The sequence below is a fragment of the Megalobrama amblycephala genome, linkage group LG3 (assembly GCF_018812025.1).
Source record: "Megalobrama amblycephala isolate DHTTF-2021 linkage group LG3, ASM1881202v1, whole genome shotgun sequence".
Lineage (NCBI taxonomy): Eukaryota > Metazoa > Chordata > Actinopteri > Cypriniformes > Xenocyprididae > Megalobrama > Megalobrama amblycephala.
Window position 1 is genome coordinate 16,492,453 of NC_063046.1, and position 27,241 is coordinate 16,519,693.

The window sequence follows — 27,241 nt, forward strand, 5'->3', positions numbered from 1 at the left end:
CGTAAGAACAGCCCCCCTCCTTCACAGCTCATTTCGAGGGAACGCCTCCCAAAACTCGTGCACGAGTATTGGAACACGAGTGTTTACCACCGGCATTCGCTGTGTCGTGTTAGTGGATTCATTATGTCGGACTCACTGCAGGTAACTCATAATCTGCCGTTGTTACTCCTGTCTCCTGACAAAAACATTGCATGCGGTGCCTGTGGAGTGTGGAAAGTTACTGGAGTGCGCAGCTGCGCACGTCTCGCACAAGGAACGTCATGGCAGTGATTGACAAGCCAGAGGGCCAATCGTTTACGCGATGATCGCGTAAATGATTGGCTGATGTTTTTAAGGCCCTATCCCTTTAGCACAGATGATGTATATTAATATTATTCCTTTCAGTGCACCTAATAAATAGTCTTTTATCAGTTAGTAAAGACAGTTTCAAGTAATATTGCAAAAATGTATAAAACAAAACATCCTCTTTAGCACCTTTAACAGTAGCTGCTGTTTTGTTCTCATGCTGCTGCTCTCCTCCTACTCTCATCTGAACTCTTCCCTCTCTTCATTAAAGCTGCGGTGAAGTGTTCCCAGCAAAACAAGCCACTTAAAACAATATAATAAGCAAAACTGTGCCAGGGGAACAAACATAAACAATATTACTTATTTATTTAAATTTGAGTTAAAATATAATATTTATAATAAAATTCAATGTTTAAAATCAAATCTATGCATATATCTAATTGAAATTCAATTCAAAACTTAGAATCGACCACAAGAATCGATTTGAATCAATTTGTGAGATTCCAAAAGATTCCCACCACCCTAGTAAAAATGTTGTAAATAATGTTATAAATAAAGTTTCTTGCATAGACCAATCGTTTCGCTTCTTAATACCTCAATGTATCGTCAGGAGTCGTGGGTATTCCATTATACGAATCACAGAGGACCACGGTTTCAGCTAAAAATCTTCTTTACTGTTCTACTGAAGAAAAAAAAAAATGACCTACATCTTGGATGGCCTGAGGATGAGAAAATTAACAGCAAATTTTCATTTTTGGGTGAACTATCCCTTTAAAAATGCATGCATGTTCAATGCAAAACATACAGCCTACTACTGTTCAAAAGTTTGGGGTCAATAAGATTTTTTTTTTATTAATACCTTTATTCAGCAAGGAAGCATTAAATTGATCAAAAGTGGAGTATCAAAAGTCAAGACATTTATAGTCTTACACAATATTTCTATTTTAAATAAATTCCGCTTTTAAAATTTGTATTCATTAAAGAATTCTGAACAAAAAAATTTATCATGGTTTCCAAAAAGATATTAAGCAGCACAACTGTTGTCAACATTGATTATAATAAGAAATGTTTCTTGAGCACGAAATCAACATTATAGAATGATTTCTGAAAGATCATGTGACACTGAAGACTGGAATAATGGCTGAAAATTCAGCTTTGCCATGACATTTAATGTATGATGTATAAAAAACATTTTAAAATATATTAAAATAGAAAAAAAAAAAAAAGAGTACTGATGTTTTTACTATATTTTGATAAAATAAATTTAGATTTGGTGAGCATAAGAGACTTCTTTCAAAACCATTAAATAATCTTACCGACTCGTGAACACGTATATAGGTTATAACATTTTGTTCCAAATTAAAAGGTTAATATAATTTTATGTACAGAATTAAGATAATTTATTATATATAAATAAACTATAAATGATAAATTCTATTTTTTTTTAAAATTATAAACATATTTGTATTATATCGGTATATTTCATGTATTATCTATATATTTCATATTTATTAAAATAATAGCTTAATAGCTAGAGAATTTTGATAAGATTAATTTAATTATAATTTATAAATTATGATAACTTATAAATATTCTTTTAATAAATGTATTTGTATTTTATTTGTATATTCCATATATAGTAAAGCCATCAGCAGCACAGCAGTGATTTGAAATTGCATGCGTTTGCCTACAGGATAACTGGCTTATTTGAAATTCTACCCATATGTGTGTGTGGGGTACAAACACATGCGCATGCAGCCTTATACAGGTCTGGCTGAATCTGAGGGAAACGGGGCCATCTGAATGCTAATGATCTGGCCTGGACCCAACACAACACCCTCTCCAATCCACTATCGCCAAAAGGTCTGCTCAAAGAAGCCACACAGCTAACTGAACCAAGCAACGTGCAAAACCATCTCTGCGGTTGTGAAAATCACTATTACGCAACAACAGAGGCTGTAGGTAAGAGCCTGCTGGCTGACCTTATCAGGTAAACATGTTTCAAAGACGCCAACTATGTGACCTTAAAGTGACAGTTCAGCCAAGATGAATGTTTGGTTTGTTTATTTATTTATTAATTCATTTAGTTCAATCACCTTACGGACCACAGTTTGAGAACCACCGTTTTAAACACGAGCTTCTAAATCCTGTTCCTTCTAGAAACATCTTCCACATGCTGTCCAACTGAGGACTGAATAGTTGAAATAGAGATGCTGGAGCCGCTTCTGCAGGTCTCATGTTTCACGGGCATGACAGCAGTGTGAGGATGGGTTTCTGTTGTGTGAGACACTCTCACGGAGAAATTCATCCCTCTGCAATCCTGAACACAAGCTCTCACTGGGTTGGGTTTAACTTCAGCAGGACAGACATGCTAATACATGCTCCCAGCTGCTGCTTGTTTGCTTGGTGTCTCCAACACAAACATCAAGACACATACGCACACATACAAACACCCACAGCGACTCTCTCAGACCAAATTCTCTTATTTAAGAACGACCAAATACATCTGAATGCAATATGCAACCACGCTCTAGCATAGTACGGCGCATAAACTCGTTCTAGTTTCAACGAGTTTCACACTCTTATAACGCTCTGCTTCCAGTATTTTCAAGTACACAAGGGACATCTCAGCCAGTAAAGGGGATTTCAAATCATTCAGTGCACAAACAGGATGTCTCTGTTGGTAAACCACAGAAGCATCCCACGAGTGTGCAATTATTTTCTTGAGCAGCTCCTCTCACCTTGACCAACATTTTTCTGTCATGTAGGCAAAGCTTAGCATGAAACCAATATAAGAAATGACTCTCTTCTGTTTCCTTTAACATCTAGTACATTAGTTTAGGAAGGGGCATGTAGAGCACATCAATTAACATATTATAAAATTAACAATTAATAAATTATAAATTGTATTTTTATTATATATACATACATAACATATATAGAAAAACATACATGCATATGTGTGTGTGTGTGTGTGTGTGTGTGTGTGTGTGTGCGTAAAAGAGAGAAAGACTGTTCATGTAAACATGGTGTGGGGTGAGAGGAGGTGTGAAAGATCAGTTACACCACTGACAAACTGGTAAACACAGCTTTAAGAAGCAGCTACACAGATATCTCAACGATCTTATTGAAGGTGCAACAATTACTTATTAGGAAATGAAAACCTTACTGAAAAGTGATGGGTGTTGGTGGGAGAGCACTTTTTAAACCAGCATTTACTGCATTATCACTGTCGTCTGATCTTACTTTGAAGATCAAAGCATGCATTGTCACTTTCTCACAATCTGATTAAAGAGATGGATGTCAAAGTGGGTGTCAACATTATTAACGTTTCTTGAATGTTCTAGAAGAATTACTTTTGTAACTGTTCCCTGAGCATTTGGTTCTTATATGCAAATGGAATAAGTTACAGAAACATCTGTGGCCACAGGAATTTACACTTACATGAACTATACTTACATGTGTGTGTTTTCTTTGCTGAGGACACATCTGAAAAAGACAAGAAATAAAATGCATATTAAACAGGGCTTGTAATATAGCTTATACAGCCTTGTCCCTGACAGCAAAGCAAAGCAACAAGGCTTTTTTCAGAATATACTCTATTAAAACAGCATTTTGTTTTGTGATACAGTATATAATGTATGAACGGTTGTTTTGAGTGAACGGTTTAATTTTTTGCATTTGCGCCTAATATTTGCCTATATTTTCTATCAAGTTTTAATTTGTTCTGGTGTAAATTGGTTCTGCTGTAGGCAATTTGAATTAAGAAAATATTTTAATAAATTAAGAAAAAAGAAAGAAAGAAAATTAAGCTTTGTTTTAAATACCAAAAATCATTTCGCCTTGAAAAGCTACGTTTTTATTTATTTATTTTTAATGATGGATGCTAATATCTAGAGAGCAGGGTGACTAGTCACCAGCCAATAATCTTAAAATGGCAAATATTAGACAATTGTCCTGGTCAACATATTGTTAAATATAATAACAAAGAAAATAATAAAATATAGTACATACATAGTGCATGAAGTACACATTCATGTTTATTTGATCGCATGGAAGAGACCTGAAGGCACTCTGTAATCCCAAGTCATCACAGGCCTTGGCTTACGCTTTTACATTCAGGGCAACTCAGGCCAGCGCAGTCAATCACCATTAATCCATCCACTCCCTTTAATCAGGGCTATTGTACCACAGCCAGCTCTATTGTGATGTAAAGTGTCCATCTGAGAGAAATACAATCTGTCATGACTAGTGATACTGCCGAAACGAGATACAAGTGGTAAATGGCAACTGCCAATCAACAAAGCATTAACCAGTAATTTGTGCCAAATGAATTTCCATCTGCTTGTAAATTAGACTCAGTAATAAAAGAGTTTATGTCCACTTCACAGCTCACAGCACGAGGAAAGATACAACCATTAAATTGAATTTTCCTCGGTACCAATTTCGGTACAACAGTAAAAACTGTTGAATTTTACCTATTAAAAATAAAATATTAATTAATTAGTTTATCATTTATGATGATAATAATTATAAATAAACAATACTTGTAAACAGCATCAGCATGTAGCCTTTAAATGTTTATAAGTAAACATTGTTTATAAAAAGATCAAGTGAAAAATAATAAAATTAAGGATAAAAAAAAAAAACGTGACAGGTCTATTAGTTTGCATTTACACTCTTAAAGGAATGATTCACCCAAAAATGAAAATTCTGTCATTAATTACTCACCCTCATATCCTTCCAAACCTGCAAGACTTTCGTTCATCTTCGGAACACAAATGAAGATATTTTTGATGAAATCTGAGAGTTTTCTGTCCTCCATAGACAGCTACACAACTGACACTTTGATGCTTCAAAAAGTTCATAAAAAGAAAACAAAATGATCAATATGAATTAAGCGATTTAGTCCAAATTTTCTGGACACTTGATCACTTTATATGATAACAGATTTAATATTTCAATATAAACTTTGATCAGCGAACACAAACAGAAGCTCAACCGAACCTGCTTGACGCGCGAGAACAAACCTTTTCCGGAAGCTCAAACGCGCTGCGTAAACGAGAATGAACCTCATTGGTTCTCGCATGTCAAGCAAACATGCTTAAGCTTCTGTTTATCACAACTGCTGTGAGAGTTGATGAATTCAATCTATGGAGGGACAGCAAGCTCTCAGATTTCATTAAGCTCTCAGATTCTTCATTTGTGTTGCAAAGATGAACAAAAGTCTTACGGGTTTGGAATGTCAGAATTTTCATTTCTGGGTGAACTAACCCTTTAAAGTCTTCACTTAAAATTAAAAATTTATAATCACAGAATATATTTAATTGTGCTCAGGCAATCTATCATGTCTGAATAAAAAAATCTGTGTTGGCTGAACAAGTCCTACATCCAAAAAAAAAAAAAAAAAACTGTATACGCATGTGCAAAATGCGCCTGAGGAAAACCGTTGGTATGGAGATTTCAAATGCAGATTCAATGGTGAATTCAAAATTCAAATGGTGCTGAAGGCCAAAAGAAAAAAACAGATATTCATCGTCACAAGTTTCAAGACGTTATGGTGAGTAGGACCTGGTATAATGTTTAAAAGGCATTTTATAGAATCGCGAGTTTATGCATTCATTGGTTTCATGATCATGTTTATTTAGTATTTAAATTATATAATTAATCTGTGTGATATGTATGCCAGGCAACCACTGAAACAAGTCAAGCTCGTGATTTTCTTATTTTTATTTATTTTATTTTTTATATCGCTCATGTCAGTAACATTAAGCGGTCCTGAAAGGTGGATATATTTACATACCATAAAATAAAAGGTAAAGGAATAAAAGGAAGTCTCATCCTCATTATATAATTAAGTAACTTCTGTTCTGACACGTGCCAGATGTGATGCAGGGAATCTTTGTTATGAATGTTAGTTTTTATTTTTATTTACAGGTTTTTAACAAAGGCAGAGCCGCTTTTGTACGTTTTCTTCACCACATCAAGACATCCTGTTATGCAGATGACTTCTTGAATGTATTCAGTGTTTTTCCTTATTTAAAATAAGGTATATGTCAAACCTGTTGTCTGTGTTCTGTATTTTGCTTAATGTATTTGTTTTTCATTCACTTCTTTCTTTTGGGACAGTGAGAAATAAACAATTTCTACTACAATTTAAAATATATAATTGGACCAACGGCACAGTTTGGTAAACCAAATTTTTCCATTGGCTCAATATTGGCTCAACATATTATGACTGTTGCCACAATTGATAAAATTCAATTCACAGAAATTCAATTAGGCCGATTCAAAAATGTTGATGTTACCAGACCAGAAAATTTTGAGTTGGAGAAGTCTGATTTTTTTTTTTTTTTTTTTCAGTGTAAAGAAACACCTCAAAGCCGAGGCATTTTTGTGTTGTCAGCGGCACTGAGCGGAGCTTGTGGCTGTCTAAACAATGCGATTGGCTACGATGCTCAACGTTTCAAGAACATTTTGTAAATAGAAACCTCTGACGCTCTTCATAGAGCACTTACAAAGATACACGGGTGCATTTGAGATACATTTGAAAGCAGCCGCCTATCAGTGGGAACCGAATATACCCGGTGCTTTTGACAACCCTAGAAGATATAATAAGGTGGTAAATGATGGGCACTTTCATATGTTAGACTTAAGCTTATTGTTCAAGAATTCAGTTTATCATGGATGCGAAAGTGATAATGTGGAAAACCTCAAGCAGCTGTACTAAAATGTGAATTGTACGTAAAATGACGGTAGGATCTTGAGGAGATTAGAATGACTTGATGCTTAAACAAGCATATTCATTAAACTGATAAGAAGAGCTTTCTCTTTTCTTAGCTCTTTTTCATGTCTTATTTTCAGCTGGACCAGAACAAATGTTCTGGCTTGCAGCTTTTGAGGAGGCACATTCATTATTCCTCTCCAGCTAAAAATCAGAATGATGAAAAGAGTGAATCTGACTGCAAACCTTTATTTATCAATCTATTTATGAAATGAAACTGAAGAGGCTTTGTATCCTTCCTATATTCACAACGCTAAGTAAGAAGGGGCTTCAGATCTGATGATAATAAGCAGTGAAATGACAGCAAATCTCCAGTCCTTGTTCTTTCCATCCATTTCTAATTGGTTTAACTCCTCTGTCTCAGTCTCAAACCGCCTCCCCCTGAGTCTCTTTGTTTCTGTCTGTTCATATTGAAATTTCCCTGTAATTCTCCTTCCATGCTGAGTTTGGCTCTTTAGAACAGAGAACATGTTTAGGTGAATGTACATGAAAAAAAAATAGCTGAAGGTTTAGTGGATTAGATTGTAATAATGCTGAAACATTATGGAAAGCAAAGGTAAGATGGACGAGCTGTAAAATGTATTCATCCATCATCTTATATAAGTCAGTTGGTTTGTATGTGTGGTCACTTAGTGTGTGTAGATTAATATATAATATAATATAATATAATATAATATAATATAATATAATATAATATAATATAATATAATATAATATAATATATATATAATATAATATAATATAATATAATATAATATAATATAATATAATATAATATAATATAATTAATATATAGTGTGTGTGTACTGTGTGTGTGCACACTGCACATATTTCACCTGAGACCTCATCATATAGCACTCACTGCATAATTAATCATGCTAAAATATAACAACTGCACAAGAAACAGACTGGGAGAACACAACCCACTGGGTTTCAAAATGTGTGTCAGTTGGCAGGATGCATGGCATATTGGGTTATTAAATTTTTTAGGATGGCTTTTAGGGGAGAACATGTGTGTTTTCAATCTTTTTGAGAGATTAGTCGGAGCTGAATGACACAGAAACTGCCTCAGGATTGAGGTAAACTATTCACTTGGTTATTTTCTCCTGTTTAAACCAGACACTGAGAGGACCGACATTCAATAATGTGCCTAATAAAGCTTCTTTACACAGTCGTTTAACAATAAATCATCAATTATACCTTTACACAATTAACAAAGCGTTAGCATTGATGATGACTGCTTTACTGATGTTGTAGTGAAACAAACATATGGTCTCTTCAGCTCAAACCCTGGGGTCGGTTTACTTAATACACTGATTTTTTTCAAAACCAAATTTGGTAGTGATTTTGAGTTATGCAGAGTTGAATGGGTTCATGCAAGGTTGAAGTTGCACTTTAATTTGAAACCGATATCATTACTCAGGTGAGATGACCATGTTGGGGGTTAGTTAGGGATGGGAGTACATAAATTGAGGTTTTAACTTGGACACACTTGGGAATCTGATATGTTTTATTCATTGTTCAGGTTTAATGTTTAATCAGGTTGGGGCAGTATCTCACCATGTTTAAGAACCCCCCCTCCCCCATGAGAAATTCAAAGATTTTTTGAAAACCGCTTTTGTATTTTATGAGGTAGTCCTGATGGTGTGGAGTCTTTTGTTTGATGTGACTGATGAAGTATTTATAGCACTCAAAGCACAAAATCCACGATAAGAAGGATCTTCAATCAAAAACATGTTCCACAACGATTCATTCCCTGAACAAACAACACAAATCCCAAAATCTTCTCCCTCATACGATGAAATTATACATCTCTACAACCTAAGCTGCTTACCAATGAATGAATGAACTGACAAAATATTTGTATAAAATGAATACATATAAATTATATATATTATATATAAACTACTGCTCAAAATTATGGTGTCGGTTCATAGTGAGGGTAAAGCTGAATTGTCAGCAGTCATTACTCCAATCTTCAGTGTCACATGATCCTTCAGAAATCATTCTAATATGCTGATTTGGTGCTCAAGAAACATTTATTATTATTATTATTATTATTATTATTATTATCAATGTTGACAGCAGTTGTGCTGCTTAATATTTCGGTGGAAACCATGATACATTTTTTTTTCAGGACTCTTTGATGAATAGAAATAGAAATCTGAAAAAGTTTTACTGTCACTTTTAATTTATTTAATGTGTCCTTGCTGAATAAAAAAAATGAGAAGTCTCCAAACTTTTGAACAGTAGTGTGTATATACACACACAAGTATATCTATATATCTATCTATATCCAATTAGATATACTTCACCCAAAAATGACATTTACTCACCCTCAAGTTGTTCCAAACCTGTATGAATTTCTTTCTTCTGCTGAACACAAAAGAAGATATTTTGAAGAATATGGGTAACCAAACAGCTGATGGGCCCCATTTACTTCCATAGTATGGAGGGGAAAAAACATTTTTCAAAATATCTTGTGTTCAGCAGAAGAAAGAAATTCATATATGTTTGGAACAACTTGAGGGTGAGTAATAATAATAAAAATAATAATAATAAATATAAATAAAAATTATATATGTATATATGTATATATGTATGTATGTATATATATATATATATATATATATATATATATATATATATATATATATATATATATATATATATATATATATATATATATATATATATATATAAAAATAATAAATAAAATATTTATATTTTTATATATTTTATTATATATATCAACATTTGGTTACTCTTTTTTTTAAGGTGTCCTTATTACAGTGTAATTATACATGTGAGTATTAATTAACTACATGGCCTTACTATACGGTTAGTGTAGGATTAGGTTTGGTTTAGTTGCATGTAATTAGGCAAAATGTTTAATTATTACTATAGCAACTACATGTAACAAGGACACTGAAGTAAAGTGTTACCCAAAATTCTTCTAATTTTTGTATAATTATTAGGCAAGTAGTATTTGACAGTTATTTATTGAGAGAACATTTCTTCAAAATATCACATTAAGCATTCCCATACAACACTACAGTTGTTATGGTAGTCTAGCCTATATTCTGCTATTCTGAAAAATACAGCAAAACCACGAGAAGAAAAGAAATGTCACTATCTAATTCTCTGTGTCTGCGGGACAACTTTAAATGAGATGAAACTGGAATCCAGGCCATAAAGTTGTTACAACTCATTCATTCCACTCCTTTCTCTTTTGCACTGTTTGACTCTTTCAGTCCTTAAAGGGATAGCTGATCCAAAAATTCTGTCATCACTTACTCACCCTCAAGTTGTTCCAAACCTATATGAATTTCTTTCTTCTGCTGAACACAAGATATTTTGAAAAATGTTTTTTTCCCCTCCATACTATGGAAGTAAATGGGGCCCATCAGCTGTTTGGTTACCCATATTCTTCAAAATATCTTCTTTTGTGTTCAGCAGAAGAAAGAAATTCATACAGGTTTGGAACAACTTGAGGGTGAGTAAATGTCATTTTTGGGTGAAGTATATCCCCTTAAAACTCTTAACTGTGTTGGCATCAGCGACTGTCAGTTAAACTGATGACAGGTATTCTCTTCAGTTTGAAGATCGCACTGATATCCATGACAGGCTTTACACTCACACAGCTCAAGCTTTGCACAATCCCTGGGGCACAAACATAATCATAAACCCATGAATTCATCAACATCAAACAAAATTGATGCAGCATCAAAGAAATGTTATAAAACAAATATATTACGGAATCTAATTGGATGACCCATGTTGAAGCCTTTGATAAATGCAGATAAACACATAACTGTTACCAAACATTCTATATTAATGTGCCAAATTCTTACTTTGTTTGGCAAGTGTAAACAATGTATGCTCAGGTGTGTGTGTGTCTGTCAAACATTCTGGCTAAGCTGATTAACTATATTACTCAGCTTGAAGAATTATTTACTCAGATTGTTGCCAATAAATAAGTGTATCAATAAATGTAACTTGCTATTATATACAAGTTGAATTCATTATAAATTATTTAAATTATTTATATTTAATAAAATAAGATGCACACTGCACAGTGCACTCTTACCAATTGACAGGGCCTGAAAAAAAACACATACAAAAAAACCCATCACTAAACTGAGCATGACTGCCATAACTGAGCTTACAGCTAACTCCCTCACTGAACGAGAGCCATTTTCCAGTTATGTTCATATTTTTTGTTTGTATGATGTACGTATATTTACGGTTTATGAGACTTACATCAGTCTATTAACTAGGGCTGCCCTCGACCAGTGTTGGGTAAGTTACTTAAAAAAAAGTGAATAATTACTAATTACATAATTTACATTAATGTTGTATTTAAAATACTTTTCTAATTACTCTGTCTGAAAAGTAATTTAATTACTAATAATTCAACTCATTACTATTTACTTCTTAAAATCCCTATAAACCTTGACCGGATAGACAATAGAAAGGAAACTCTTTCAATAATTTAAATATGAGTCAAACATGGAATAGTTTAGCCTATAGCTTTTTAAAACATTTTAGCTTTATTAAAACATACTATAATACTTAATTGTTCTTAGTAACAAATAGGGATGTCACGGTACCAAAAAACTTAAAGATACAAATAAAACAATGCTATTTTTTTTTCAGGTAGGTCTAATAGTAGTAAGTAAAAATACCAGAGAAATTTAAGAATCAAATCTAAAATAACTCTGCATAGTCATAACTCTTTAAATTAATTATAGATTAATACTTATTAAAGCTTTTCTTTTGTTGTTTGATTATCATTTATAATACAGACAGCCAATGGTAGACAGTAGTCTAATGGACGGAGACAATATGCTGTTACACATGCTGTTCACATTCACATAACCAACGCGAATATACACCAATATGGGCATTTTGACATAACTGTGTATTTGGACGTTTATATGTAATAAACCGCGAAAATCTGACACTCACAAGAGACGCCTATGTGCGTGCGCTTTGGTTGAGAGCGCACTTACTGAAGACCGTCTCTCAGAGAGTGCGCGAGTAGTTTTTTCTCCCTAGGACATAGCTTACATTTTACCGTTATGTTCTTGCCTACCAATGTAAAAATAATTGAATTTTTCATTCTGCAAAACAGCTACTCGCTTCTGCCGACATCTTCAGACAGCGACTACGCAGCCAACTGGTGTGTAGTTGTACTACAGCTAACGATTTTAAAGAGGCAGCGTTCACTTTTACCTTTAGACGACAAATTTAGATTTTAAATTCAATATTGATTTATACAGAACTGTTGAACTAATTTACAGTATGTAATGCAAGTACATTATAAGTAACTGATTAAATTACCTAAAAATGAACAGTAATCCCTTACTTTACTTTTTCAGAGGATAAGTAATGTAATTACAGTAAAGTGGCGGTCACACTGCACTTTTCGTTCCATTGACTTCCATTCAAATGCATGCGAATGCGTCAAACTGGAAACGCAAGCTTGTGCGAAAAAAATATGCATTTCGCTGCGTTGCAAAGTTCAAGTTTGGTGAACTCTGACCTGCGAATTTTGCATCACATGAAAACGTGCGACCAGTAGAAGATCGATTTGTCACAGCATGTTGAATTCATGTTTATAAAAAAGACGCTGTAAACCGTGACGTTATATCACGACCGTAACAGCATCCGAAGAAATTTTCGGTTTAACACGTTACACCCAAGCGTGCCACACGAGTCCTAAAAAGTGAAGCCAAAGATTCTCTATCGCGCCCAAGTGGCTGGATGCAGTATAGGTCATAAACCCCGCCCTCTCTATGTATTCCAGTGTGACGTGAGACAAACTAAACAATTAAATTATGCTTCAAATATTTTTTCCAAAGACAATTTCTGTCATATTAGGCAGTTTTTATCACGATGGTGTTAGTTCAAATGTTTGTTCTTTAAATAAGTTTGGTTTACCTAGTTATTTGATGCTATAAAAACGGGGGTGAGACGTCACGATTGACAGTGCCAACGGACTTTTTTCTGGATCTTCACCAGGTGACTGGAGCTTTAACTTTAATTTGTACATTTTCATAACTCTTTATTTCACACCGAAATAATGAGTTGTTCTGAGTTTGGGCGGGACCTTGATATCGTGGCTCCACTTGGTGCTCACTACTGCGCAGACTCGGGTTTCAAGTTCACTATGCGCAGACTCGAGACTCAAGATGTCAGCGCCATATAGACACACTGGCGGCTTCAGTTACTACAATAGAATAGAGTGAAGGTTCATTGTCCATATTTTTTACAGTCTATGGTTACACCCAACACTGCCCTCGACTAAAGATTTTTCTGGTCGACTAGTAGTCATTCATTTTAAACGTTTAGTCGACTAATCATTAATAATAAACCATATAAATCATAATAATGTGTGTGCTCAAATGCACAAATAAAGCTTGCCAAAGCGCACTGGTAGAAGTAATGATTATGAATGTGTCAGTTTTCCACTTGAATTAGTTCATTTAAAAGTAGACATTTCGCTTTCTATAGATATATATATTTCATGTCTTTGAGCCAAGTTTACATGGAGTTTTGGTTCTTTTCTTTTTAATGCGGGCACACAGAGAGAGACAGCAGAAATCGCCTTAATTATTTTACAAAAGCACAACGTTTTGTTATTGTCAGTGCACACAAATAAAAAGTACACTCTTCACAGATTCAAAAGATGTATTACTCTTTTCTGTATGACCAAAAATGACAGTATTTTAAGTAGGGCTGGGCCGGTTCCCTGATTACCGCTAAATCGCCATCACCTGCTTTCAAATGGAGCGGCATTTAATAAACAGAGCCGTAGTTCACTGATAAGCTACGCAATATCGCGTTCATTATCGAAGGCGATTCATCTGCGATAATGAACGCGATATTGCATAGCTTATCAGTGAACTACGGCTCTGTCTATTAAATGCCGCTCCATTTGAAAGCAGGTGATGGCGATTTAGCGGTAATCAGGGAACCGGCTTTACTGACGAAATGTACGTGACAATTGCATGCGATATATTGCCCAGCCCTAATTTTAAGTGCAAGTGATTGCGCTGGCGCCTCCATGTTAGCCATCATGCAGTAAGCACGCTACTACTCAGCTTTCACACTCTACACAGACACTTGAATAGCCCACATTTTTCTAGGTTAACGTTAAAGCGAGCAGCCATGTAAAGTTGCTACTACTTTCATGTTTCAGATGATAAGCCATATTTGAGGTTGATGAATGATAGGTGAGCGTTTGGATGTCCTGTCCGACGTACTGTATTTACCAGCTGTTAACGATCTGTCCGTCACAAACTGCGTGACTTCGATACTTTGTGGATTTTTTTTCCCCTGCGACTAATAAAAATTTGGTCGACTAAGCCTCTTCTCGTTGACTAATGGTTAGTCGACTATTGGGGGCAGCCCTACTATTTACTGACTCGCAGTTCATATGACTGAAGATACATACAGTATTCACAACAGAGTTATGTTATCAATTTTCTCGAGCACTATATTAGCAAGTAACTAATGCAAAATGTGGAGTTTATATGTCAACAAAGCAACCTCTGTTGCTCAATCATATTTAGCAGATGTTGTGGTCTTTTTTTATGGAATATTGCAGTTCACATTGTTTTATCTGTGCACATTTTTTTTTTAAATCACATGTCCTAACTTCCCCTCCTTCTTGCAACTGACATGAGATTACAGTAATAGTAAATTACAACAATTCAGTCAATTCCCCTAGGACAAAATCAAGTCCCACCCAACATTTTTTCTTGTTCGAGATGCCGTTTCACTTGGATGTACGGCACAACAGGGAAGAAAAAAAAAGACTACCACAACTGCCGTTTAATGGCGACTTTTAAGACATAAGGAAATGGAGAATGTCGAGCATTAGTCAGTAAAATGGCAGGTAGAGTTTTACATTATATTTAATTGCATTTCTAGTCCATTTTCCTCTTTCTCTTATTCACATCCTTCACACCACACTTTCTTTTGTATTTTTCCATCAGTCTATTTCTGGCTGACAAGCTTACAAGAGATGATGATCACATTTACGTAATAGTCACACACGAGCGCACAGACACACACCCACATAGATCCAGACAGCACTTACACAAACACTCCCACTGTGCATTACAGCACAGCACTGAGATTATGCCAAATTGGGTTAGTAGAGCAGTACTGGGTTACATAGAACAACAAACACACACTGAGGAGGTACGAGAGGGGAGGAGAAGACAAGAAAGAAGATAAAGGGAGGGAAGGGAACGAGTGGTCATGAAGTGGACTGCCAACACCAGCACAGTTGATTGCTTATGACCAGCTCTGCATGTTAATCTCTGCAAGGAAAAAGCATGTTGATGTTCCCCTGCCGTGCGTAATGAGGGGGCTATCGGCTCCTACTGCGGAGAGGAAAATAACGGTTATGCACCAAAGGGAGGGAGAGAGCAAGAGATCACATAAAGAGATCATGGAGAGTGTATGTTAGCAGCAGGATAACAGGGCTTAAACCTCCAAAAGGATTAATAAAATCTGGTTTCCAGGGACTCTGGGATATGTGAATTTAAAGGTTTAACCATGCACAACAGCCAGAGAACTGGAAAATATTTTCCAGTATATTTTTAGATTCATGTTTGTCCAAAAATCTCATACCACTACTGAAAATGCTACTATTTTTTAAATTTATATGTACTAATTTTTAACAGGTTTTGGGGTCAGTGAGATTTTTTTCATTTATTTATTGATATGTTTAAGCAAGGAGAAATGACAGTAAAGATATTTATAAATGTTACAAAAGATAGGTGAGACCTGAACAGCACACGTTGCTATCGGTGTTTAAACTAAACTCATTTAAGCCTTGCTGATTTAAATATTCAAGATCAAGACACGAAAGAGAACTTATTTCAGACAGCGCGCAAATACTGAGTTCTCTTTCAAGTTTTGCGCTTCAGCGGGCAAATTCATGTCAACATGCCCGTCTTGGCGAGTATCCTAGCAAACATAGTCGGTTATGTCTAAAGTGAACGTATATTAGTCGAGAAAGACAACGTATGTGTAACAGTATATGTATTGGATCGTGCATTATGTCTTATTAAAGGGGAAAAAAAAAAAAAAACTATTCCTACTTCCTGTGATTTTAATGTTAAATCAAACACCAAATGACAAAGAAATCACTCACTGCTCTTGACTGAATAGCTTTTGTAACTTCAATAATGATTAATTTTTATTTAATTTATACAGTGAAGATAATATGCATTGTTATTTTATATTTAATTACTTTATCCATTTCCTGTACCTGAAAAGTACTGTTAGATATCTGAAAAACCTTAAAAGCATTGTTTATTTTATTTGAATATTTGCTCTATTGTATTTATTTGTGATGTTGCTTGTAGTTTGATTATTTGTTCTTATTTTCTTTATTTTTATTTGACAGTAGTCCTATTTTCCCTGAACATTGCACATACCGAACCGTACCGAAACTGTGACCCTAAAACCGTGATACGAACCAAACCGTGAGCAGTTTGAACCGTTGCGCTCCTAATGTTTACACACACAAGGAATTTGTCTTGGTGACAGGAGTTTCCAGTGCAGAAGAAAGTACATAGTGCAGACACACATAGGAATTACACAGTAGAGATGAAATATAACAATAATATAAGAAAACAAACATTTAAATAATGCAATGTAGTACAGTAGTAGAAAACTAGAGAATTTTTAAAATTGTTTGAAAGGAATTATCTGGTGGTAGGTGCTCTGTAGAGCTGACCAGAGGGCAACAGTTCAAAGAGAAGGTTTCATACAGCTTATTCTCATTCTGTTTGTTTGTGTGATCTGCATCACCGTGTGCTTCCAAATTCCTACTATTATGAACACTCGTAAGTCGCGTGCCACATGTTGGAGGTAGTGCAATCCGAACAACCTGCATATTTTACATATGTCCTCTAGTACATTACTTTCTATTCCTATTGGTCTCTGGAATTGCCATTCTGCTGTAAACAAAGCAAACTTCATTACATCTGTCACTACTCATTCAGGTCTCCACCTCATGGCCCTGACTGAGACCTGGATCAAACCAGAGGACAGTGCCACACCAGCAGCCCTCTGCACTAACTTCACTTTTTCCCATTACCCCTTGCCTGACTGGGAGGGGTGGTGGTACTGGTCTGCTTATCTTTATCTCTGAATGGAATTCCAATCCTTCACTATCTCCGTGTGGCAATAGCTGATTTGAATGGCATGCAAATACTAATCACCCATGCCATTAAAAAGCATTTTGTAGTCATTTATCGTCCCCCAGGTAACTTCTTGGAGGAGTTAGATGTGTTACTCTCATTCTTCCCTGAGGATGGTACTCCTCTTGTATTACTTGGAGACTTCAACATTCATCTAGAAAAAACTGCTGACTTCTACACTCTGCTTGCCTCATTTGACCTCAAGCAACTCTACTATGGCTACCCACAAATCAGGTAACAAATCAGACCTCATGCTACTGGGGTACCTCAGGGTTCAGTGCTAGGACCACTTCTCTTCTCTATCTACATGTCATCACTGGGATCTGTCATTCAGAAACATGTTTTTTCAATTCACATTTATTAGCGCTTTTCACAAGACATATCGTTTCAAAGCAGCTTTACAGAGAATGCATGTCAACATTACATTTTATAGAATCTGGTATCAGAGGTGACTGTCCAATGTATGTGGTTTCAGAAATGTACGTATAATCATGCAGTTTGCTAACAATGTAATTTTTTTTTCCTGTCATTGCTATGCTGATGAGACACAACTCTACCTCTCATTCCAACCAGATAATACGACAGTAGCTGCTCACATTGCAGCTTGCCTGACAGACATTTCTGCCTAGATGAAGGACCACCACCTTCAACTCACCCTTGCAAAGACAGAATTGCTTGTGGTCTTGGCCAACCCAAGACTTGATCACAACCTCTCCATTCCACTAGGTTCATCAACCATAACTCCTTCCAAGACAGCCAGGAACCTTAGAGTTGTGATTGAAGATCGTTTCACAGATTTCACAGAGCATATTGCTACAACAGCCCAGTCCTGCAGATTTGCCTTATACAACATAAGGATGATTAGAGCCTTCCTATCAGAGCATTCTTCACAACTTCTCGTCCAAGCAATTGTTCTATCCAGACTGGATTATTGTAATGCTCTCTTGGTACAGTGCACAGCATAAATGAGTACACCCCCTCTGAACAATTACAAAAGATGTATTTTCTTTATGATCACTTATACAATTTATGAAAAGATGGCAAAACTAAAATGTATTAAACATATACATAATAAAAACAGAGAAATATATGTCATTAACCCTCTGGAGTCTGAGGCTGATTTGGGGCCCTGGAGAAGTTTTGACATGCCCTGACATTTGTGCTATTTTCAGTTGTTCATAAACGTATTAATGGAAAAAATGTCATTACACTGTATTCAGCACGAACTAGGCTACCATAATATGTGAGCAACATGTATGTACATGTTTGTTTTTTTGAAGTAATAACGTTTATGCTTGGTTATTGAAAAAACAAAAAATTTAAGTCACTGCAATAAGGCCAAAAAGAAAATATTATATATGTGTTCACAAGACTTCTGGGTATTGGAGATTGTAGACTAGAGTTTTTGCTTCAGAATGATGTAAAAATGATCCTGCCTACTCGTTTATATAAAACAATATATTAATTTATATTTTGTAAGACACCTTTTGTCAAGAAACACAGTATGCGTGGAGGCGTGACTCTTCATGAATAATGCTGTGATTCACACCTGAGAAGACAAAAGATCTGCATAATGACCTGTAATGACATGCATAATAATGAGCCCTTTCAGGTAGGCTATGTGAAAAAACCCTCTGTGATTATGTCTCAAGCTCATCATGGTGTATATCAAACATACAGAAAAAACAGCAATACTGTGAAATAGTATTACAATTTAAAATAATGGTATTTTATTATACTTTAAAATATAATGCATTTCTGTGATGCAAAGTGTCTGAACATTCATGTTACTTCTATGGCATTTCATATAGGCTTAAAAGCATGTACATTTGGAGAAATATTGATGGATTCTCATATGTTTATGTCAATTTTCTATACAAAGGAGTAATATTTATTCAATATTTATTGTCATCACTATGGGCGCTGGATACTGTGTTTTCAATTCATACTTGCAGCCGGAGGGCGCTCTGTACACCTTTAGTCCACAAATTACTAAAAAGAAGAACAGGCATACAATGTGACTTTCCAGGAACTAACAGCTTCCAGAGATCACTAACCATGGCTATAACATGCAGAAAAACACTTTTGAAGGTAATCAATACACAATTGCGACGATGTATACATGTATTGCCTCAGAATTTGTGTCTGAATAGCGCTTGCTCCGTGGGCGTGGCCGCATTAGCGAATAATGAGCTGAATCACGGACGTCTGACATGGCTCTTTTTTCATACAGATTACATAAACAGAATATTTGTTTTCGATTTGACTTACACGATTTTAAACCTGACATTTCAACGTTTCTTTAGACATAAGTCTCATTTTTGTGTCATTAGTATTTACTAAGTTACATATTTTCTGAGAACTATCAGACTGGACTTCGTTCAGAGGGAGACGACAGATCGCGCATCATGTTAGTTTTCTTTATTCTGCAAAAAGCACAACATTTTGTTTTTACTCAGTGTACACAAATAAAAGAAGATATTCTATAGTTTCAATTGATATATTACTTATGTCTCTTTGACAAAAAATGATGGAGTATTTTAAGTCTGTTTTGCTGCAATGTGAAAAAAATCCTGCAAAACGCACCGGCACTTTTACTGACTCCTGAGAGTTAATAGCCATAAAATAAGTAAATTAGCCAATTTTATTTAAATTAAGGACTGCAGAAATGAGTACACCCTAGATTTAATTCAACAAATGTATAATATTCTAGTACTTAGTATGCCCTCCATAATTTTGAATATACTGTTCTGACCCTTCTTGGCATGGAGTGTACAAGTTCATGACAAATTGTCACATCTGTCCTGTTTAACTCCTGGATGATGAGCTCCTTAAATGCCCTGATCTTTAATGGGGAGTGCTGCTCAACTCATCTCCACAGAATCCCCCACAGGTGATCAATGAGGAAAGGGTAACATCTTCTGTTTCAAGTTTGTGTATTAAATTACACAGTAGTACTATTGTGGGAATTCATGACAGCATTGATAAAGCACAAGTCCCTCACACCTTCACCCATACATCCCTATATAAGAGCTTTACTACCACTGAACTTTACTTTGGGAACCAGGCACTTCTTACTCTACTCCTCCTCTAGCAACACCATAACATTTTGGATGCCGTTAGATCCAAAATTAATGATTTGGTCTCATGAGACCAGAGTATTGATTCCCAGAATCTATATTTTGTAAATATGGGCTTTGGAAATGGCTAACTGACTTTATTGTGCTTTTGTGCTCAGAAATAAGTCTCCTGACAGTTCTCTCCCAAGTGGTTCCATTGTTGTCAGCATTAATTCTGAGAATGATTCAGTGGGCTATATGACACTTAATTGTCAAGAAATTACTTCTCTTTAAATGTTTTGGTTCAATATACTTACCTGTTGATCAAACATTGCCTTAAACTTACACCAGACAATTTATATTTCATTTTATTTAGTAGTTTTTAGGAGGGTGTACTCATTTTTGCTACACAAAATTCTATCACCTTGATAAGGAAATCTTATTTTCCTGAATAATTTTGATATGCTTCTTTGGTAATTGATTAACTTTTAATTGGTAATTGGTAATTGACTATACCTAAACTCACTCCTTAAGACTTATGCGCCCTCCAGAAGTTTGCGTTCTGCAAGTGAATGGCGCCTTGTGGTGATTTTGAGGACTCACCACCTCTGTACCCCGCGTATGAGGAGCTACTGGATGTTGTGACTCGTGCAGAAGTCTGAGAAGAAGAAATCTTACAAGAAAAGCAAGGTTCCACATTGATTTTAGACTCGTTATAGTTGTGAGGTGGTACTATTTAAAGTGAGCAGTACCGAGCTGTACCATGCAGTGGAAAAGCGCCATTAAAAACTGTTGTGAACCTCAAGCAGGGTTGGGTACTAGAACAAGAAATACAGTCCCTCTTGGTGAAGGAGTCCATAAAGCACATTCCTTCTCCCAACACGGAGTCCGGGTTCAAGATGTTAACAATTGTGTTGATTGTGAGTCAAATCAAGTCCAAAGACTGGTTTGTCACGATAGAAGGACATGTACTTTCACATATCTATCCTTCCACAACCTGGCTGTGGTTCTGGAAGGGTTATTCCTGGCACTCTTTGAACCCATTGACTTAGTGAAGGAGAAATTCTTGACCTTTAAGATGGCTTTCCTGTTGGCCATTATGTTCTTTAAAAGAGTGGGGGACTTACAGGCTCTTTCTGCCTCTTACTCCTGTCTGTAGTTTGCTCCAGAGGGTGAAAGCCATCATCCACCCTAGGCCGGGTTATGTGCCCTAGGTGTCATCCTCCACCTCATGTATCAGTAGACCAGTAGAAGCGGCATTTATGTTGCCTGTCAGGGCTCTGTTCATAGGTCTTCTCGATGGAGGAAATCAGACTAGGAAGGTCACCTGAGAAGGGATCCCTGGCTTCAAAGCAGACAATCAGTAAATGGATTGTCGAGGCAATATCTACAGCTGACAAGGCGTGCGGTTTGCCTTTGCCTCTGCTAATTAAGGCACATTCTACTTGGAGTATGGCATCTACTAAAGCCCTGTTATTGGGGGTTTCCCTACAAGAAGTAGGTGATGCTGCAGGTTGGGCCTCCCTGCACACATTTATAAAATTTTATAGTCTGGACCTTTCTTCCACACCGGGATCACAAGTGCTCTTGTCCCGAGTTGTGCCTGGACAAGCTTCACAACAGGGCAGGCATTAGTTAGTGACGCAGTGGGTATTCGTTCCCCATAGTGTCATCTTTGATGCAGCATGAGTTCCCTCGAAAGGGAATGTCTCAGGTTACAATTGTAACCCTTGTTCCCTGAGAAGGGAACGAGACGCTGCATCCCTTTGCCACTGCTCCTGAATTCCTGAGAGCGGGTTGCTTCAGCCTATCAGAAGCAAACAAGGTTGTGTTCCGGTGTGCCTTTTTAGGTTCCATGGTACACCATACTTGCAACGCTTTCAAACAGAAGCGTTCCCCATAGTGTCATCTTTGATGCATCTTTGATAAGTTGAATATGGAAAACGTAGGACATAGCATGCGTTTTGAACTGCGAGAGGCGTTACATTTTCTTCGTAAATTCAATATGGGAGGCAGTCTGGCAGAAGCTAGATATTTTACTTTATAATTTGTTAAATATTAGGGCTGTAACGATATGCGATATGAAACCGAAATCGCGATACGCAGGTCCACGAACCTGTATCGCGATGTGAGAAGGCAGAATCGCGACACACCCCTTCCAACTCCCAGAGTCATCCTTCCTGTCCAGATCCACTGCTACCACATTTTTAAATTACTATAAGTATTAGGGGTGTAACGATTTATCGTAGATGGTGTGTCTCAATCAGCTCTCTAGTTCAGTAAGTGTTTCGGGCACACATTGAATCTTGCAAGCAGGTTTAAACGTTTCTCATGTCAGTCTCTTGCATGGTCGCGTGAGAAAAGTCGTGGCTTTCTTTCACCGCAGTGCACAGCAACAGCTGTGCTCACAGAAAAGCAAAAGACGCTTGCGATGCTTTGCTTTAAGAAGTTCTGTGGGGCCGTTCACATATTGCGTCTTTTCCGCGTGCAAGTCAGTTATTATTTTCAAATGTAGCCGGGCGGCAGGCGCGCTCATAATGGGATCAACGCGGTTGCGACGCGCATGCAATTCTCAACTTCTCAGAATGCCGCAAGCGCACCGCAGGTCGTGTGACAAGAATCAACCGGTCAGCTATGGCCTTTCCGTAACAAAACATCAAAAGCTCAGCCGAACAGCTGATCATAGCTGTACATGGTGGTTTTTATATCTTATCTCCATCAATATATCTCGTAGTAAAACTAATGCAAGGGCTAGAAATCATTTATCCTTTGCAGAAACATCCTGATCCTCTTGGAGAGCGCAGTTCATGGTTGCATAGCAACGACCGACGCCACGGGAGCGCAAGCACTTTGGAAAGAAGGAGAAGCGGTGCGGCCGCGCCTTCCACGCGTTTTTAGACGCGATATGTGAACGGCCCCTATTCATAATTCTAAGTTCATGTTAAATTTAACATTTTTTTTTTCAGTGACAGACAGCCCTATTCAACTGTTAATTTGAATACAGAAGGTTTTTATTAAAATTTAATATTTATTTATTTTATTGAAATGTGATCTTGTATGTACAACAAGGAAAATTATTGAAATTTGTTCATGTTTTTTTAATAAATCTTGTTTGAATTTCAGTTTCATTTTGTTCAAAATATCGTGATACGTATCGTATCGTGAACTCCGTATCGAGATACGTACCGTATCGTGACCTGAGCGTATCGTTACACCCCTATTAAATATTATATTTTTCTTACACAAACACATTTCTTCGCTTCAGAAGGCCTTTATTAACTCCCCGGAACTGTGTAGAGTACATTTATGATGGATGGAGGCACGTTCTTGAGCTTCAAACTCATTGCCCCCCTTTCACTGCCATTATAAAGCTTGGATGCATCAGGATATTTATTAATATAACTCAGATTATGTTCATCAGAAAGAAGAAAGTCATATACACCTAGGATGGCTTGGGGGCAAGTAAATCTTGGGGTAATTTTCATTTTCAAGTGAACTAATCCTTTAATGACGGCAGCACTCAAGCCTAACTCCACAGAATGTTTGTAAAAAACCTGATCAAAATTGTGTAAAAAATGTTCTCCAGCATGATTTGAGAATGATCCAAATGAATCTTGAGCTTCAATGGAGGCAAGAAAATCTGAATGTCTGTGCAAAGGAGTTCCCATGATCAGTGTCAAAAACTTGTTTTATTATTGACTGACAAATTGTGCAGAAATATAGACAAAGATAAGAAATACATATTCTACATTTTATATCATAATGTTTCTTTATTATAAATGTTTCAAAATACTCAAATGTCCGGTTTATTTTCAGATTTAAATTAATTTTGAAATCCCATATTTTTGAACAATATCAGACTTTTGGCCTCTACTGTGTATATGCTGGAACTAGGAGCAATCACTGTTCTTTCAATAATCTGTTCATTTAAACCATCTGCTAATGTACAGACGCACAGTGGGCAGACGCCAATATAGATTCTTATGTAATATGTTGCTTTTATGAATCACCCCACGAGATGTCACACTCAAAGGCACTAAAAGATTTGATCACATTTCACAGCATGAGAAAAAGGTCATGATTTATGAAGACTACCGCCCCCTCATGGCACAACAAATAATACATGTAATCAAGTAATCTCAAGACCACCGACTATTGAGCAGTATTACGATTAAGCAGACAAAAAAAAATACTTGTAAGTAAAACCTGTTGTATTCTTTCTTATTAAGAATGTCTCTTATTCATAATATATTTCTTATATTCAAGTAAAAAAATACAGAGCGCATGAGGAGAGGCGGTGAGAGAAATAGCAGAAGCGACCACAAAACAGAGAAAGAGAGAGAGAGAATAAAATACATTTTGAATGTGGACTTTATATAATCCCAATCACTAAGGATTAGATTCATCTTACATAAGCCCACAGCTCGGCTCTCTCCTCCCTCCCATCCGGATGCTGCATCTGTCAAATTACTCATTTCAGCCACTGCCAGGTTTCCACTAACAATAATTCCACTAGCATCTCTTCTCCGGACAACCAGCGCTCATGTTTTCATTTGATATTCTGGACCAAATGAAAAATTTCATCTCGGAAAAGGCAACCATCAGAAACCATTTTAAGTCCTGAGGATTGCCTACAAATATCAATGTATACTGCATATTATTATATTATTAATAGCACCCACCAGTGGCACTGTGACGCTTTAGAGTGAGATACCATGTAAATAATCGGAGAGTGCCATTTCCCCTACTGGTGTGACTGACAGCAACTAATGCATCTGAGTCACCAAAATCACACACACACTTACAACAGCCAGCCATAACATTACAATTCAAGTAGACACCAAACAGTGACAGACATGATGATTATGCATCTCTAAGAGCTGTTCTGCTCAATCGCATTTGAATGTTTGGATGTTTATTTGACAAACTAGTTGGTGAAGGTGGATTTATAACTACAGCGAGACACAGAGCCGGTAGATTCAGTCCTACTGGCTGCATGTGTTTAACAGGATGGAGGATGAGTTTAATGGAAAAATGTAATGGCTTTATTGACGTCATCTCCATTTTAAAATTCCACATCAGTCTTACTCTGGATGCAGATTTCCCTGGGCCACAGTCATGTCTGTCTGCTTCCAACAGCGCCGCTCTCTCTCACGATCTCGAATTCATCAAAGATCACTCATCAGCACAAAACACTTCTGATTCAGATGTTATCTCATGGTAAGCTCATGCTTTTCATTCAAAGATAAATAAGAAGCATGACCATGCAAATGTCGCCTGATGAAATGAGAGATTCGCAAACATAACGCCTAGCTTAAACTGATGCGTTGGTTGGGACAACTGGTTTGCCCTGTTTGGATGTGGCTAGTGTCACGCCTAAAACTTTCCCTGTGTAATGTACACAGATGTACCACTCTATTTTCACAAGTGTTAGTGTAAGAGCAGAGAGAAAGAGAATGAGAGATAAAAGTGAAAGAGAAGGGAAAACTGGTGGACATGAGAAAGACATACATTTACTAACTGGATATATGTGATACAAGGGGCACAGAGGCTAGTTGTCACACTGGGAAGTTGTTTGTAAGGTTTTCCAAATACACATATTGTACATTTAAAAGATTTTTGTTTTTGTAAGAATTTAATATTTTTATTCAGCAACGATGCATTCAAAGTGACAATAAAGACTTTAACATTGTTTTAAAAAAGTTTTTTTTTATATATATAAAAATGTAATTTTAATACAAATATTTTAAATACCATTCTTTTGAACATTCTATTCATCAAATACACCTGAGAAACACTGTAAGCATCACAGTTTTCCAGAAAAATATAAAGCAGCACAACTCTTCTCAACATTGATAATAAAAAGAAATGCTTCTTGAGGATCAAATCAGCATATTAAAATGATTTCTGAAGGATCATGTGACACTGAAGACTGGAGTAATGATGCTGAAAATTCAGCTTTGCCATCACAGGTATAAATTACATTTTAAAATATATTACAATAGAAAACAGTAAGCGAAAGAGACTTCTTTCAAAAACCATATTATTATTATTATTATTATTATTATTTTGTTGTTTCAAACATCCAATTTATTAGAATATTAAAATAATTTTTGATTGAAAAAAAAAAATTTGTTCTAGCTCTTAGTTAAAGAGAACACAATAAAATATCACTGGGATACAGTGAAGGAAGTGTAAACTACATTATGCATGTAACTAAAAGTTGAACAGTTTGCTCAGGATAAGTTTCAGGTCCGAGCAGGTCTTTTTTTTTTTTTTGTAATCACCTGTTAAAATTCATGAATTGCTTTAATGTCTACATTTTGCAGTAAACTCATTATTATTATATGCTATTTATTTACAGGTTCCCATTTGGGACAGGACCTAATGAACTATAGGTGTTCAATAAAATGTATCTTTTTTTCTAGGCAACGACAAAACAAGAACACAAGAACAGCACATACTGAACATTTATCAAAAACTGAACTAGTACTTCTCTATGGTCACTGTGGTTACAGTATAACTTCAGCAAGAAGGTCTGTGGTAACAACCCAGAGGATGGTGTAAATAACTTCAGTTCTGCTATAAAGCACTATGAGATTTATGAAGTTACATTACTGGTTCACTAAATATTCCTGCCTGACACTGGCCTTTAAGTTTATCAAGATAAGACGCACTGTTTTAAAAGGTCTAATTACAAAGTCCTTTAACAAGTGATAGATAAATTACAACACTCATCACGAGAAAAAAAAAATTGCTTTATGGAAAGTTCTCTCACACTGTACTGTACCACTGCATACCAGCTCACATGCAGATGTGCTGTGTCAGGGTAGCTGAACCACCTGCCTTAACCAGTGGGAAAACTGTCACAGAAGATAAATAGC

General features: G+C 36.1%; 1 protein-coding gene across 2 annotated transcripts in view; it reads right to left on the reverse strand.

Moving 5' to 3' along the window:
- rorab (RAR-related orphan receptor A, paralog b) overlaps positions 1-27,241 on the reverse strand; it is a 62,914-nt gene that overhangs the window by 20,673 nt on the left and 15,000 nt on the right. For both annotated transcript variants that reach the window (XM_048184282.1, XM_048184281.1), the window contains exon 2: positions 3,745-3,774. In XM_048184282.1, coding sequence (XP_048040239.1) covers positions 3,745-3,774 — 30 coding nt within the window. The remainder of the gene's footprint in view (positions 1-3,744; positions 3,775-27,241) is intronic.